The sequence below is a fragment of the Ceratotherium simum genome, chromosome 14, assembly GCF_057802395.1.
Source record: "Ceratotherium simum simum isolate JZ-2026a chromosome 14, ASM5780239v1, whole genome shotgun sequence".
NCBI classification, from domain to species: domain Eukaryota; kingdom Metazoa; phylum Chordata; class Mammalia; order Perissodactyla; family Rhinocerotidae; genus Ceratotherium; species Ceratotherium simum.
In genome coordinates this window covers 40,888,120-40,905,974 of record NC_141913.1, presented here as the reverse complement: position 1 = coordinate 40,905,974, position 17,855 = coordinate 40,888,120, and the positions used below count along the sequence as shown (strand labels likewise).

Below are 17,855 nucleotides of genomic sequence, written 5' to 3'. Positions count from 1 at the left end.
ACACCTCCCACCCCCGTCTCCTTAGGCTTCTCTTGGCACTGACAGTTTCTCAGACTGTCCTTGTTTTTGATGACCTTGACAGTTTTGAGGAGTACTGGTCAGGTATTTTGTAGAATGTCCCTCCATTGTGGTTTGTCTGCTATTTTTTTCATGATTAGACTAGGGTTATGGTTTTGGGAAAGGAAGATTACAGAGATGAATGCCATTCTCATCACATCATACCAGGGGTACATGCTATTAACATGATTTATCATTGTTGATGATGACCTTGATCATCTGGCTGAGGTAGCTTGTCAGGTTCCTCCTCTGCAAAGTTACTCCCCCTCCCAGTTGCACATTATACTCTTTGGAAGGGAGTCACTGCGCACAGCCCACACTGAAAAAAGTGGAGGTTCTACTTCACCTCTTTGATGATGGATTATTATTTGGAATTCTTCTGTAGATATATTTTTCCACCGTCTCCCATTTATTTATTTATTCAATCATTTGTTTATAGCAATATGGACTCATGGATATTTATTTTGTACTTTGGGTTATAATCCAAAATTACTTGATTTATTGTGTTGCTCAGATTGTTCTAGCTTTGGCCACTGTGAGCTTTTAGTTAGCTCCTGTGTCACTTTGACATACTCCATCATTGTGGATTTTTCTTTTCTTTTTTTTTTTAAGAACTTCCTTACTTCTTGGCACTATAAGATACTCCAGGCTGATCTTATATATTTCTAGCCTAAGTCTTAGAATCAGCCATTTCTCCAAGAACCCTTGTTTCTTCTATTGAAGAATGCTCTTAGAAATTAAGATTTTGGTGCTAGATGTCATTTTTTTTTTTAGTACATGCACTTTTGGGGAACACAGAAGTGGGGTGCCGTGCTTTTCTTTTGGCCTTGCTTTTAGAAAGTGTCAGATATATACTAGTGAGTAAATGGATTAAAAGTCAAAAGACTTGGGTTTTTCTTATGGAACTAGTAACTTCTAGGTGATCTTAAACAAAAGACCACCAGTCTTTATAACCTCACTCATAAAACATGTGAGACGAAATAGATATTCTACCCACATTTTAGGGGTATTGGGAGATAATGGTTGTGAAAGCCTATAGAAAATATAAAGTATCAGACAAACATAGAGCAACATCATCATCATCATTTATCAGTTATTAATCAACATAACTTTATATGACTGAGTATTTTGGGAGAAGGGACAGAAGAAGAGCTATTTAAGCTGAAAATTCTGGGCTGAGCTACCTGCCCTTTGGTTGTAAAATGTACAGAAAATTTCTTATGGGCTAGCACACACCCTTTATGCATTAGTAATAAAGGATTTTGGCATCCTGAACCAAGGTTGTCTATACCTTTTTAAGCTGTATAGCTGAAAGGAAAAAGATGGAAAGATTAATTTCCAGCACAAACTTATTCCTGCAGTGCAGGGGCCTAAATTTGCTTTCTCAGCTACTAGATCTCAGAGCTGGAAATGTGGTGCACGATGGCTTTTGTCCTTTCCTGAGAAATTTGTCCTTCTGGGACACCCTAAAATTGTTAGGAAAAGCCTCGCAGGCAAAATCTCTTCATTCTAAAATTACATTATTTACGCTGCCAAAGTTACTTCTCAGGTGACCTTATCACTTCTCTCTCCCTTTTTCTCTAAGGCTATCACAAATCTGCTTGGGAAGAGGCTCATGAACAAAGGAGCCGTTGTTAGTGATGGTAACTGGTGCCTGTGGCAAGTGGGTGGCTGGCTCTTGGAAGTGAAGTGTTCACCATCTTTCCTCCTGTTTTCCAGAGCCTGAACATGTAAAGAGCAATGTCCACATAGGAATACCTATTCTTTCTCCCCAATCACTTTGTCCACCAGACTCAATTCCTCTTCATTCATGAAGACTTTCTGACTGTCTTCTTTTCTTCTCCTGTGTCTGTACTCCTCACTCATTTGGTGACTCTGCTTGTCTTTCTCTTTTTTTCATGTTTAAACTGCCTAGGTCTTATTTTCCCAAGCATTCTGTTAACTCTCTAAGAACTGTGGCAGTGTGTTATAAGCTTTTTACATTCACCATAGGAGCCAACAAATATGATAAACCAAGCATGATCTCAATAAACATCTGTTGAATGAATGGATAAAAATAGAAATAGCTTAGTGCTCACTAGGTGCCAGAATAATCCTTTAGTATAATACATTTTTTTTTTAAATTATCCCATTCAGCAATGATTTTCCCAATTTTAGGGATGAAGACCCTGAATCATAATGAAGGTCATGAGAGTTAAATCTTGGTAGAGCCAAGATTTCATCCCACGTGTGCAGAAATGAGTGCAAAATGTGGCACTCATTCTTAGATGCATGATTTGGGGGCTCAGTCAACTTCTCTGGGACCCTGCTTCATCATCGGTACAACAAAGAGGGTCATCTCAAACAACAGCTGAAGTCCTTTCCTGCTTGATGGGATGAAACACACGAAGTATTGACTTTTTCGTTCTGGGTGACTTTCTTATGTCCATCATCTTGTCTTGGCTTCCATTGACTTCTACAAGAATAACAATTTAATTCTTTGACTCATCCCAGTCCTCAGGAGTGGTTCTCCTAAGAGAAACACAGAGTCTATCCCTGGGATTATTATGTAGGAAATAATTATTCACCCACTTTATCTTGCTCCATTTTCATATATGTGAGTTGACAAAGGCCATAAATGCATTAGTAACGGGGCTTAAAGAGATAGCAAATTCTAAAGGCTTCACACATTTGCATTTTACTTTTTACAGGATTTCCTTGATTTTGGATTTTTCACAAGAACTCTGGAATGTTGCCAATAAAATTAGTAATAGTGGCATGGAAAGAAAAAATCAAGCAAACAGAAGGAGAAAGGGAAAAGGAGAATAAACTTCTCTGTAGTTAAAATCGGAGTACTCTGAAATTTAACATATCCTTATCTTGTGTGCAGCTGTGCACAAGAGTAACATCAGTTTGTGTGCAAATTTGAGAATAATCATTGCTTTGATACTGAGAATAATTAATGAGTTATGAGTATTTATTTCATAATTAATATGCATCCAGCACTATACTAACACAATGAAACACGAAAGTATTAGACTTGACTTCTCCAATAAATACACTATCCTACCATCTCCAAAAGATATCGTTATATTGGAAATAAGCTCTTTTTGACAGTTTTCTGGTCAGGTAGTGGGTCAAAAAAAAAAAGCACATCCGTTTTGGATGTCAAGTTTGACCTTAGTGCAGGGTTAGAGAGTAGAGACTCAATGACCCAGATATCATGGCCAATGTATGAGTTGTTTCTAAACCTCCAAATGGGCACCCATCTTCTCTGGACTATTGGAACAGCCTCCCTCTTAATAGGCCTTGCTGCCATCCCCTAATTATTCCTTCACACGGCTAATAGTGTGTTGTCTAAAATACCACCACACTGCTGAACACTCTTCAGGAGTTTCCCCACTCCCATCCCCACCAGGGATACCTAATTTAGGGTGACCAATCATTCCAGTTTACCAGGGGCTGTCCTCTTCATCACTGAAAGTTCTGCTTCCTGGGAAACCTCTCTGTCCCAGGAGAACAGGAACAGCTGGTCACCCTGTAAATGCTCCAGCAGCAAGGACCAGAGCAACAATGCTCTCTCATATTCTTATTTCTTTTTGTATGCCCTATTTCTCCGCCCACAATTTTCCTCTCCCTCTCTTCTCTTAATTCTTTCTTGAAGATTGGTTATCTTTCCTAAGCTATAGGGTATGAAACGTATTTTTTCCCTGAGAGGAGGTTTCATCCCTCTATAAATGGAATTTTACTCTAGGGGGAAAAAAACAGCAGCCTTACATAACCTTCCACAAAAGCCCTACTCATTTTCTACCAGGACCAGAAAAGGGCCTACAGTTCATGAGCTAAGCAGAAACTGCTCTCCCCAGGAGGAACACTAGTGATTTTCATTCAGATTGATCCAATTTGAACAGCTGAGCCCCCACGTTCTCTTCTTGTAGAGTCTGATTTGGAGCATGCCAGTTAAAGCTCCTCACTCTGCCAGACAGTGCAGAGCAAAAGCTTTAAAACCTGTGCTGAGCTCTCTGTCTGTAAAGCTTTACCCTTCTTCAAAAACCTCAGTTACGCCCCTTCTCCCTCGCCACAGGCAAATGAGCACTTGGTCTGTTTCATGCCCTGAAGACCGTCCCCAATCAAAAGGCGAGGTCCAGCGTGGGGTCACCCGTCAGGCTCTCACTTTGAGCACATGTGTGATTTTAGCATCAGACCTGAGAGACAGAGGAGGGAGGGTGGAGAAGGTCCCAGGGCCCCACGGTCCCTTTCAAGTGCCTGCCTTTTTCCATGGGTCTGAGTATTTTTAAGGAAGAGAAGGGATGGAGGGAAGGGAAAATATGGAAAGAAAATCAGCAAACCCTTTTCAAGTGTTCCTTTTTATCTTGAGCACTGGTGAGAAAAAAAGGGAAAAGGCAGATGAAACATCCAAAGAGCACTTTCAGAGCATTTTCAAGGGCTTTTAATCTCAAAGAAAATGAAACATGTTATGGCCTCTAAGAAATATATTAGCCACTAACACACAAACCAGAAAACTTTTGATGTTGGCATAGTTTGCTATCGCAAGACCAGCTTCTGAAGCCAAAGCCTCCAAAGAGGCTTCAAGTTAAATAAGACTAAACGAGTAAGGATGGAGCATTTTCCCGTTGACTAGATTTTCACAAATAAATAGAGGCAAGGATCACTTCCCTCCCTGGGTTTTCAGTCTCCTGGGGCAGTGTTTCCACAGTCACCTAGGATTGTAATTCAGTAAATCTGGGTGTGGCCAGGAGTTTCTGCATTTCTAAAAAGCTCCCATGTGCAATGCTACCGGTCCATGAACCACACTTTGTATTCAAGGCCCTAAGACACTGGTTTTCAAACTTGGCTGTACATTGGAATCACCTGTGGAATTTTAATAACTATTTGTGCTGGGCTCACTTCAGAGATTGTAAATTAACTTCTATGAGGTAGGGCTGGGCATTGATACACAGTCAAAGTGTAAGTCCGTCATCCAAATAGAAGACCCAAGGGACAAATTATACCTAGTGTTGCACTTTAACCAAGCAAGCACTTGCTTCCAGGTATTCATGCTGAGTGGATACTAGAATCAATGGGTCTGCAGAAAAGGGAGGTGGTTAACCAGAGAGGAGTTAACGGAGGAAGTCAATCTGGATGAGGAATCCATAGGAGGTGTGTTATACGGTGCCAAGTTCGATCAGCACTGCACTGTGTCAGGTCTCACTTAGCTGAACCTATTAGCTTCTAAAGCCAGCAAAGGCATGGACCATGGCTTACCAAATCATGACCCACTAAACTAATCATGTGCTTGATTTCAAAATTGCTGTTGGAGTCTATCTTATTTTATTTCTAAGTCTTTAAAATTATCAACTACAAAATGAAATTGAGGAGGGTTCTAGAATGGCCTGCCTGTGCCTATGAAATATTCTATTTGTAAAGACTATCCCAATATAAATCTAGCCCATATTAAGATAATACTAAAAATAACTAGCATTGATGGAACACCTATCAAGTGTCAGGCATTGGAATAGATCATTTATATATCTAACTGCTGGAGTAAGTTTATCTCCAATTTAGAGTTGGGAAAGAGACGTTGATTTTATCTCTATTTTACAGATGGGGAAGTCGAGGTCAAGCCCACTAGCTGGCAGGCTTTTCTCCTAGGCTGTGCCACCTCTCTCATCATGACCAAAGACCTTGAAGGGCTGTGCAGCCAACTCCTTTGAAACTTGCAGCGGTGCAAGAAAGGTTGCAAGCTCAATGACTTCTAAAAGAGCTATAACTTAAAGCTGAGAACACATCCATATTTTTAAGCAATAGTAATGGAGAAAAAATGTATAGGAAAGGAGCATATTGAGAAAATAATCTGCAAAAGTTAAGAAAAACAACAACTTAGGTTCAGTTTTCCTTTTTAATTCACCAAGGGTGATCAGGCATACATTTTGAAAGAGGCCACAGGAAAAAGAAATGTCTCCATGTCAATACTACTTGTATAGAAGAGGTGAAGTTCTGTTTCCATCTGCTCACAGACAGCTTTCAAAGTGGAAGTGGCCTGGTACACATGCTTCTTAATAGCAATTTGCATTTGTCTAGCTCTTTACAATTTTCAAAGTGTCTTTACCTTTTCGCATTAGCTATGTCCACACAACCCCCCAAGGTATTTCTAGACATATAGGATAGATAGGTTCATAAATTCACATCTGATGGTTAATAAGAAAATCAGGGCAAGGTTTGCCCATACAATTTGCTTAATTTTTAAAATGATTGTGCTGAGATTAGGAAAAAGTCCTTGTTGTGAACTCATTTCAATTCATTCAATCAATATTTACTGAGTTTGAGTAGCTACTATCTTCAAGAGAGGATTCTAAGGTCTTCTTGAGCTAAGCCATTGTCATGCTTAGTTCTCCTGCTGTGGATACACAGACCTTCTTTGAACTCACTATGCTTCTGCCCCCTGCAGGGCCTTTGCCCTTTTCTTACCTAGCATTCTCTCCTCTGCCCCTCCCAAGACATCCCCACTTTATCTCATTCTTCAGATATCAATGACAATTTTCTCAGGGAAGGCTTCTTTGATCTGCTGTCGGGGTCACTGTTCTACAATGCTTTTCTTTCTCTAAAACCTTATCTCATTTGAAATTAGGGATATATTAATATATCTATTTGATTAGCATTTTCATCCCATGAGACTCAAAGCTCCATCACCATCTTAGCACAGTGTGTGACACACAATAAGTAGAGGAAGAAAGGTCTACCGGGAAAAGCTCTGATATTCTCACTCTTACCATACCTATAGCTTGGTTCAAACATGATTGACAACTCTTTATATCCTCTTCTTTTTGTTTTCGTCTTGTTGTGGACCAATCAATCTAAAGACACAAGGATGAATGAATTGGCTCTGTCAGCCCATCTGGCTAATATTAATATTTTAATGATAAAATGCATAAACATTGTAGTTGATATTTTTCAAAGTCTGCCCACTTTGTTTGTGCTTCTTTTTTTAATGAGTACTTTGTTCTGCCTTGTATCCTATTTAGCTATGTTGTGCCTGTCACCTCACTTGACAATAAACCCTTGGAAGGCATAAACACATTGAAGCTTTTCATTTAATCCTTTGAAACCCATAGTAAATACTCAGTAACTATTATCTTGAATCAAATTCTAGGTCTTATTTGAGCCTTATAATATCTCAATGATTTTGTTAGGCATTGATAGTCCTATCTGAAAAATGAGAACACAAATTTTAAGTGAGATGAAATATGCACTGATGAATGGCTGTACAACAATTTAAAGCCTATGCTAAATCTATATTTTCTAATATACAACTTGGGAGCACTTACTTAGAAGAGCACATTAAATTTGGGGCCCTTGATTACCAGAAAGATATAAACAAACCAGAGGGAGTTCAGGTAAGAAAAATAAACATGATTAAGCTTCTGGAGGGGGATGAGGAAAGATTAAATGAACTAAATATTTATAGTCTGGTTAAGTAAGGACTAAGGGGAGAGGCAAGAATGATTCATGGCTAGAATTATCTAACAAGCTTCAGCACAGAAGAGGCAGAGTGTCATTGAGAAAGGAAAACAGGAACGGGAGCTGGATGACAGGAGCGATGGGAAGAACATTTAGAACAGGACTATCTAAGATGAATTGTAAAATAAATTTTTAACAGCAAGAACTGATATGCTGCTGAAAAGTTTCCCAAGGGAAACAGGGAACAAACTATCCCTGGAGATGTCTCAAACCAGAAAGAGAAAATAACTAGAAATTGTCCTGCAGGGAACAGCTCTGCCCAGACATTAGACATGAAAGGGAGAGCTTTGCAGATTTCTCTCTAATTTATATTCTTCTGGGATCCCATGAGGCTGAGAAAAGATGTGGGAACAATAGATTGAGGACTCCAGGCACAGGAGGTTTGCTTAGATTTCTCAGCCTTGGCTCACATGTCTAATGAGTTCGCACAGAGGCGACACACTAGAGAATCCACTGCCAGCATATCCAATGCTTTATTTCGTCCAGGGCCCTTCATTAGTCTGTCCCATGGGACTAGGTGAAATGATTACAAACTCAAACAAAAACTGGGAGGTGTGCATAGGCACATGTGCAAGCATGGGTGTTTGTTTGAAACCCACAGTCAAATGTGTGTAATGATGATCCTGGGCCTATGTATTTTACCACATTGGAAACATACCCAAGTTCAAATGGTCAGATTAGGATTTTTAACTCAGACTTGGTATCTACCGTGATAACTCTGTGATTCAGTCATCTTTTAGTTCCATCATATTCAGGGGATTTATAATGTGCCTCAGATTAAGCTTGACACCCCAGCATCCTTCTTCCCTGTAAGAGATATGCTACATAGACATAATAAACAGGATAAGGCAGGATACTGACAAGGCCAAGGTTGCTCTGGGTAATCAATAATCGTATAATGGCTAAGGATCTCTTTTCCAGTTCAAAATAAGTGTACGTTCTGGAAAGGTGTTTAAGGAAAATCTGGGTTAAAATAAACACAACATAGTATCAGGCCACAACTTCCTAAAAGTTAGAGTACTGATGACATCTATGCCGAAAGCAAAAGGCTGTTTAGTCGGAAAAACAGAGTAACTTCTGTTTGATGCCTCAAAGCAAATGGTTGCTCAGTTGGAGAAACAGAATCATAGAATTATCTTGCTAAAATCACAAATGGCCAATAAATTTATAGGAAAAAAACATGTTCAACCTTATTAACAATCAGAGAATTGCAAATTAAAACCACAATGAGATGCTAATTCACATACCCCAGATGAGGGCAAATTAAATATATGACAATACCAAGCATTGGCAGATACACGGAACAAAGGAGACTTTCCTATGCTCCTGGTGGGAGTTTCAACAGATGCAACTTGTCATTGCCTTCTAAAAGTAAAGATATCTTTTTTATGACTCAGCAATTCCACTCCTAGATATGCACCCTAGACATGGTGGTAAATTTGTTCTGGGGGACATGTACAAGAATGTTCATATCAGTATTATTGGCAACAGCAAAATACTGAGTTCCCAAAAATACATCAACAGTAGATTGAATGAAGTGTGACTAATTAAAATCATAGAATATTATACAGCACAGAAAGTGATTGAAGTATAGCAATATGCATCCTCAAAAGTGAATCTTAAATATTTAATGTTCGGCAAAAATGCAAATCAGAGAAGAATATACACATTATATTTATTTTATAATGGTCAAGTACAGGCAAAGAAAAATAATGTGTTAAAGATGCATACATATGTGACAAAACTGTAAAGAAGGCAAGGGATGAATTGACACAAAATTAAGAAAATTGCTGGTGGTTTCATGGCTTATTTGTTTCATTATAATTATTGTTATCATGATCATCAACATTATTATTATTAATTATACCAAACACTATATGTAAAGTACAGATCATAATTTAAATAAATTATATAATGTTGGAGCTAGCAATATAACTAGAAGTTATCCACACTCTCATTTAGCAAAGAAAAATATGTTGCACAGAAAAATGGCATACAAAGTAGTATCAGATTTCAGAAATGCTATAAAATCATTAGTTAAAACCAATTACCTTTTTTTCCTCCACGGAGGGACTCAGGTCCTGATTTAGAATCTTCTCTTTTATTTTAGACACAATCTTAACAAAACTCAGTCCTTTATTTCTTAACAAATCGAAAGCAGAAAAAGGACTGCTTTGAGGAAATCTTACAACAGGGGAGAAGTTCTAGCTAGACACAAGCAAGTAGATAAAAGGTATTTTGTAAATCAAGAATATCCAAAGAACATGACATCAACAATTCAAAGAGATTTATGCTTCCCTATGTTCATCACAGCATTCTTTACAATAGCCAAGACAGGAAAGCAACCCAGTGCCCATCAATGGATGAATGGATAATGAAGATACCATATATATATATATAATATATATATATATATATAGTATATATATATACACACACACACACACACACACAGGAATACTACTCAGCCATAAAATAAGACAAAATCGTGCCATTTGTGACAACATGGATGGACTTTGAAGGTATTATGCTAAGCAAAATAAACCAGACAGAAAAAGACAACACTATATGCTTTCACTCGTATGTGGAAGACAAACACACACATCAATAAGAAGAACAGATTAGTGGTTACCGGAGGAGAAGAGGGTGAGGAGAAGGCAAAAGTGGTCAAGGGGCACATATGTATGGTGACAGATAAAAACTGGACTATTGGTGGTGGATATGATGCAGTCTCTACAGAAAATGATATATAATAACGTACACCTGAAATTACACAGTTATAAGCCAATATGACCTCAATAAAATAATTACAAAAAAACCCATAAAGAATAAAATTCTTAATAAAACAAAAGCAGCAGCCAATGGCCATTTGATAGAAAAATGTACAGTCCAATATGACATAATATCTTGAAATCATCCCTGTAATATCAGATAATATAATAACTGAGCCATAATGATAACTTGGATCTACTAAGGACAGGCTAAATTATGTTTTACATACTTAAAAGGTATTTGGATAAGTTGATAAGTATTTTAAAAGACTATGAAAAAATTAGTAAAATCTAAAAATATGTGGTTTAACAAGAAACTACTGTTACTAAGAAAATTGACTGGAGTAAATAACATTTAAATTAACTGTTTAATTCCTTTATTCTCTTATAAAAATATTAAAGCAGATTTAAGAATATTTTACATACCAGAATAATTTGGTATTGATAAACCCTCTTATCAGGTCCAATACACTTAAAAGTTGGTATTTTCATTAGATCACATCATAAAAATTGAATTAATTCGGTGGAACATTTTTGTCCTAGATACTCTCAAGAGTAGCCTTCTGGGAAGAACCAGTCTTTAAAGGATGAGCAAAGGACAAGGCAGAAATCTCCAAAGTGCAATAAATACCACTGTAAGTTGCATCATCATAATCACAAGTGGTATAAAGGGCCTTCCTCTCTCCTGAAACTGTGACACGACTAAGCAAGCAAGAAGTCACAGAATTTGGATGTGTAAAACTAAGGTAAAGTACATCATGAAAACAAGAAGTGGGTTAAAGGCACAGAGTTCATAGAATTTAGCAGAGAAGAGAAACTTTCCCGCCCAAGTTGTGCCATAACAAGACTTAAAAAATAAGATCAATAAATAAGGAATGATTTGTGTGTTTCCTGGTAGAACTTCGCCCCCAAGAAATGAAAGTTGTAAATAATACGGTTGTTTGGAACTATTTATAAATAGCAACATGCACTAGTATTACCGGTGGCAAATTATCATCAATAGTGAAAAAGAGGGAATATTCAATCATACACATTATTATGCATTTCTAAACCATAGCATTGGACAGAGTTCAGGCATTTCTAAACCACCAAGGAAAACATATTTACTTAACAGTTGAGTTAAAGGGGACTGTTTTTTTTTAACCTCAGGCTAAAATTTGTCAAAGAACTTTAGAGCACTATAGTAATTTTGATCATCAATCAGCCAACCTGTCTTTCTGCATGTTAGTACAGTGCTAAACCAGAGAAACATAAGACAAGGAATCAATGCTTTATTGTGGGAGAAAGCAGAAGTGTGGTACTAAATTGTGCTGTAATTTACCTGAGGGCTGCAATTATAAAGGTGCATAATAATTTGCATTTTATTTTTGGCTATTACCCACTTGGCATATGTAACATAATTTTATCTCACACACTTCTTTTAATTGGCCTATGGGGAAAGTAATCTGAATTGTTCATCCTTTCCTATTGACAAGTTTAATATTTGCTTTACTTGAGGTCTTGTTTCGAAGGAAAATATCTTAAATGCTTTGGGTCAGAGCCATGCTACTGATATTATAATACTATTAAGAAATGCTTTGATCTCTGAAAAATAGTAACTTTGAAGAAAATGAAAGCTCTTTGTTATTCCAACCCGGTAACACCCCCCCAGAAAAAACAGCAGGCCTAGGTTGGCATAACTTACTATCCTCTAGTGCTTCCTCCTATCTCTTCTTAATGCCCATGAGCTCTAGAACTTCAATAACATTGGCTGAGAGGCCTCTAGTTAGAGTCTCCTCTAGTAAGAGTACTACTTAGCTGTCTTCAAAGTACAGATTAACTTTCCACTAAAAGAAACACTCATGAAAATTTTAAAATTTGTTTTTAAGGCAAATCCCTGTGACCTTGTAAAGTATAATACAGCATGTTAAACACAGCGCCTGTGGATCAGGGCCTTGGATTCGCAGTGAGAAAGACTTTCTTGGCTTTTATATCAAGAGAAGCAGTATTGATGTTACACAGTTTAGAGATGAGAGCTCCAGTCCTGTAGGGACAGGCTGGACAGAAGCAAGCAGCCCACTAGCAGGCTGCAGAACAATTCACCCGGCATCGTGTTGATTTTAATTTAGTGTGTTTCAATCAAGAGTTAGTGAGATGCCAGGCTACGATTCATTAAGGTATAACTATTGTGACAATTCATGAAACTCTTCAATTCTCCTCTGGAGCATCATAATAAAGAAACAGAAGGAAAAAAAAAAAGAAGACTCCATGTTTACATTTTATGAATTGTAGATGTGCATAGTATTTATCACTCCACTTCAGGGATTACTGTATGTTTCCAGAATCAAGTGGCTTTTTATCTTTGATTAATTAATCAAGTAATCCTCAGTGGGCCTGTGTCATTATTCTTTTTAGTCAGGCAGAATGAAGGTTTCCCAAAATTTACATATACAGTTCATCTAAGAGATTATCATCTGAGGTAAATGAATCCATCAAAAATTTATCATCTGAGCTAGTAGCTGTGTAACAAGTACCAAAACAGAGCAATGTGCTCCTAACTGGGTGCAAGTTTCTGAGAGCAACACAGGCCACATCCACAGAAAGTGGGGACACCTGTAGCCACGCAAGAAGCGATTTCACTCGCTAGTGAAATCACAATGGTTTCCAGAAAGTGTCTTTATGTAATTGGCAGTGTCTTAATTCACCCCAAAGTCATACACTTGGGGAGGTGTAAGGGAAGGTGGAAATCTTCTCTTCTTTGTGTGTTTGTGATTGTGGTTTAATTTCAGAAAATGCTTAGATACAAGTACAATCTTTTCTAATAGAGTTATCCTGTCTGGTAGAAACATGAAGAAGAAGTTTCACATACAAAGTTTAGGATGGCAAATTCTCCAAAGAAATAGTAAGAATATTTGCTTTAAAACGTAATCTGAGGGCACAGAGTTCCAGGGAAAGAAATATTCTGCTCAGAAACTTCAGCACTACCTGTAAACATGTGGCTCCACCTGAAGATAAAAAGTGTTTTGTTCGGGAAGTCAAGACTTAAATCAGGGCTTGTTTCCAAAGGAAGACAGTAGTACTAGATGACCCCCAGAAGCAAATCACACGCATTTGAAGAATTTCAAACTATTGGATGCATGAAAGAAAAACGCAAGCCAGAGAGGATGAGATATTTTCTCTCATAAAAGATGCTTTTGAGGATAAGCGGGATGCTGGGATTCCCTTAGAAGATGCAGTGTCATCCCTCCCCTCTCCAGAAACAAGTAAAATATCCCTTTCCATCCAAAAATCACCTCCCCAAATCTCTTGTCAAGCTTCCCATTGGCTTAGAAAACCATGCTACAGCTTACAAATACCCTATACCAGGAGAAACTTTTAGCAGGGCTTCGTTCAAGAATTTAGATAGGATTAAAGCTTTTCCTCTTCAATGAAAACAAGAAGGAAGTTTGCTGAGAGGTTAACTTGCCAGAGAATAAATGTAAGTCATATACACCAAGAAGTTATAAATCTCTCCCCAGAAAAAATGCCTATCAGCAGCTCAAGCCAGCCCAGCTTTTAAGAGCATTAAAGCAAATGCACTAAGCCTAATATATTCACATATAACACACGTGGTGGCTGTTGCACATGCTTCATAACTTAGAGGGCAACTGCTGCTTTGTGGGAAATGGATGCCGTGACAGGTCGCTGGTGATTTATACTGCAGCACTCACAGAGGAGTGGACGGCCAGGCTGCCCAGGCGCCTTCAGGTCCTGCCATGCTCCACTCAACAGCAATCCCAGATGGGGGCATCTGATCTGCTTTGGTTGCGAGCATGAGAAGTGGGCATACGGGGGAGATAGCAAGCCTCATTTCATCATGTCCAGACTATATAAACTCTCATAGACTTTTTTCAATAGAATGTAACCCAAACATATATATGAAAAATTAATTAGTTAATTAATTAATTAACATGTATACCTGCTATTTCATTCCTTAACATCTAACATCTAAAATTTTCATCTCATCTGAGATCCCGGGACTCCACTTAGTGCCCTTGCTTGTGGCTCAAGTCAAATATATGGGATGGCATGTTACAAGAGCCAACTAAAAAGCCACCATCCTCCTTTTCCAGGATCGAGTCCTCATCCTATGCCGACACTGTTCAAGGATGCCCTTTGTTATGTCATAACAATTTCATAAAAATCTACAGCAGCTTCAGACTTTATCTAGGAAGTGGAAAAATACCCAGTACTATTGTGCTAGTCTCCATAATCCTTTGTTACCAATCAACAAAGTCTTTAAAACATCCTGCTGAAAGGGAGTTTCACTGCCAGTAAACTAGACACTTGGCCTTATTAAGGGCACCTCCTACTGGTCCTTGCATAGAGTGAACTATGCTTTCTTCCTCATCAATTCCCTGCCATGTTCCTAAAGAGGGGAAACTGCTACTATGAGAAAGAGGAGAAACAGATTAATGTGCAAAGACCAGAGTGATTTGAATTAGCAGTATCTTAAAAGTGCAGCATCCACTTTCCTGGGACCTGTGCAAACTACATCACAATTCATTTGTAAATAACAGAAATGGACTTAGAAGTATAGAAAAGCTTAAAGATTTAGATCCACAGGTATATCCCTTGTATACGCATGTTTTTTTGTCTGCCTTTTCAAGCATAGACTTGTCTGTTGAGGAGGAAATTAAAATAAAGCAGTAATAGATGGCCCTAACTCTCTAGACAAGAAACTTAAATAAGTAGGAAGGGGGATATTTAATTAATTTAGATGTTAATAAAACATATATAAATCCACCTCCATTCATCTATCTCCACCCTTCGCCAGACAAAGTCACGTGGGAAATGGCTTTAAAATATTTTAGCGTAATTGACAAAACGTCATTGTTCATTTTTGCACACCTTGCCTAATGTGGTATTTTCAGCCAACGTATTTCAGGCCAGCCCTGGCCAGCCGACTTTCTACCCAGCGAGGGATGCGCCCTCTGAACTTCCCCTCTCCCCTCCTCGGCGGTCTTCCAAACTGCCAGAAAGAGCGCAAGTCAATCTTTGTGCAGAAGGAGGGTCCTCCTCGCCGCAGCGTCTAGCGTCTGCGGATCGTGAGGAGGGAATTTAAAAAAGACACCTATTCGTTACTGCGGGGATGGCCCCCCGCCCACCTTCCGCGGGAGTAATTGCGGAGGACAAAGCTCCAAGAGCGAGGAGCCCCGGCAGGAGGGGACCAGCTCAAGAGAGAGGGAGGGAACGCGGGCTTCTGGGCGCGCGGATGCGGCTACGCGCGCCCCGCACGCGCGCGCATACATGCACACACACACACACGCACACATGCACACAACACACACAGTCCTCGCTAGCTCGCTTGATCCGGCCAAACGAAGGTGAGGAGTCGGGTCGGTCCGGATGCGCAGATTCCTGCTGGAGTTTGGCCGCACTATGATTTGGGGAGCCTCTGGCTGGGTCCCCGTGCTTGACTGTCCGAATCCCCAGCGATCGGGAGAGGCGCATTCGCCGCTCGCGTTCGCAACCCTGGGCCATGCAGCATTTAGCAGGAACAAGAAAGCCGGAGCTTCCCGGGAGGCTGGGGGCTTGGCCGTGATTTACATTCCATTCCCTGCTAATTTCTGAGGCGCAGGTTGGGGCGCTCCTACCCAATGCCTGGCCCCTGCCGGCGGCTCCTTTTCTTCTGGATTTGGGAAAAGGGATGTGAATGCTTAGCTGGCTCATCTCCCCTCCTTCCTCGCCAGGCCCCCTCCTTGTACCCCAGTGCCCCATCCACTCTTGTGGTGAGGCCCAGTAAAACAAGTGGACATTATAATGAGTCATTTTGATCTTTTTTTATTCTTTTGGCCATCGAAGCCCCCAGCTCCGTATTCGCAGACTGCAGCAGCCCTGCGCATCCCTCAGATCCCTCTTTCTCCTGCTGTAACCCAATCCAATCCCAAAACAGTTTTGCCATTTTTAATTAGAAACTGCGCTTGCCAAGCGCCAGGGCCAGCGGGGCCAGTCCCCCGGAATATCAATCATTTGGAGTTTGGAAGTGTCCTGGAGATATTTGGAGACTTAGCTTGCGAACTGCATTCACCGTTAAAATATAGAATAAAATAAAACACGCCTCCTTCCTCCTGTCAACTCTGCGCCTCCGAAGTACCAAAACACATGATCTGTCCCTTTCTCGATTCTTATTCACCAAGTCTAAAAATCCAAACCTGAAGCGCATATAATCACATACAAACGACTCAGCCCCACCATCTACAGTCTGCACAGACTTCCTCAAAGCCCCCTCGATGACCTCCTCCTCTTGGCCCCGTTGCCCCAAATCCCTTCCTTCGTTGGTTCTGAGGCTTTAAAGATACAACCCAGTTCCTTTCAACAACAGCCCATCATCTGCCTCCTTCCTGCCCCAGCCCGCCAGCTCTCCAAACCAACGCAAGTATTTGCAAAAGCAAAGATGCGAGCAGCACCAGATTAAAAAAGAGCGAAGGAGCGCCCCTCTCCCCAGTCGCCAGCATCCTCCGCCCCCAGGAAAAAAAGTCTTCCCGTCCTTTATCATCGATGAGGAAATGGGGCGCAGGGCAAGCAACGAACATCTTGCTCTTTCTGCCTCTAGCCCCATTCTACTACTTGCCAAATAAAAAGAAAAGGAAAGGGAAAGGGGGTAAGAGGTGGGAGTGCGACGAGAAGAAAGGAAAGAACCTCTTACCGGTGACTTGAAGATGTGCGCTGAGCAGGGTAGCTCCGAAGAGTACAAAAGCCAGCTTGGGTACCCAGACACATCCAAGACTATTCTCCATATTTCAGCCAACACCTTCGGGGCCGGGGGTCCTGGGCAGCGGCAGCACTCACACACATGCACTCACACACGCATGCACACATGCACACACACGCGCCGAGCCCCTTCGGCTTCCTCCTCCTCCTCCTCCTCGTCCTCTTCCTCCACCTCCCCTGCGCCTCTTCTGCCTCCGAAGCCTTTTTCCTCGTCCACGGACAGACTCAGCAGCAAAAGGAGGGAGCAAAAAGTTCCGTTCAGTCCAAAAGATCCCGAGCCCCGGTAAAACCTTGGAAAACTAACTCAAGGAAAGAGAGGGAGCAAGGGAAGGGAAGACAGCTCTCCGCGGGGCTTGCGAGTCATCAATAAACAGAATATCCAGGAGAGACCAAGAGGAGACGGAAAGCAATCCTGTGGCTGGGCTGTGCATTAAAAGGTCGAGGCTGGGTCCCCGTCCTCGGCTGGGTCAAGTTGAAGAGAAAAATCCGCGCGAGAGCTGGGGATGCTGTTCGTTTTTCCTCCAAGAGCCGAGGGGACCGAGGGAGGAGAGGCGGGGGGCTGCGAGGCGGAGCGCTCTCACTTGTTACTGGGGTGTCCGCCAGCGGTGTGTGAGCTGGGAGTTGGAGCCTTACTATCCATTGATCAGAAGTGGAGGGCTGGAAGGGAAAATGTGGAGACCGGAGGGAAACGAACTGGATCAGGCAAAGATTCCACGAGAAGCGGGGTGGGGGCAGAGAGATGACGGCGAAGGGAAAAAAGAGCGGTCGGAGGAGGCTTCCAGCAGCTGCATTCGCCTG

The 17,855-nt window shown here is 40.6% G+C and overlaps 1 protein-coding gene across 1 annotated transcript in view; it reads right to left on the bottom strand.

Annotated features, from left to right (window-relative positions):
- Positions 1 to 17,613, bottom strand: part of DCC (DCC netrin 1 receptor) — a 1,105,377-nt gene extending 1,087,764 nt beyond the window's left edge. Inside the window, exon 1 of the mRNA XM_087439250.1 lies at positions 16,993 to 17,613. Coding sequence (XP_087295376.1) covers positions 16,993 to 17,083 — 91 coding nt within the window. The 5' untranslated portion in view covers positions 17,084 to 17,613. The remainder of the gene's footprint in view (positions 1 to 16,992) is intronic.
- Between the last annotated feature and the right edge of the window lie 242 nt (positions 17,614 to 17,855).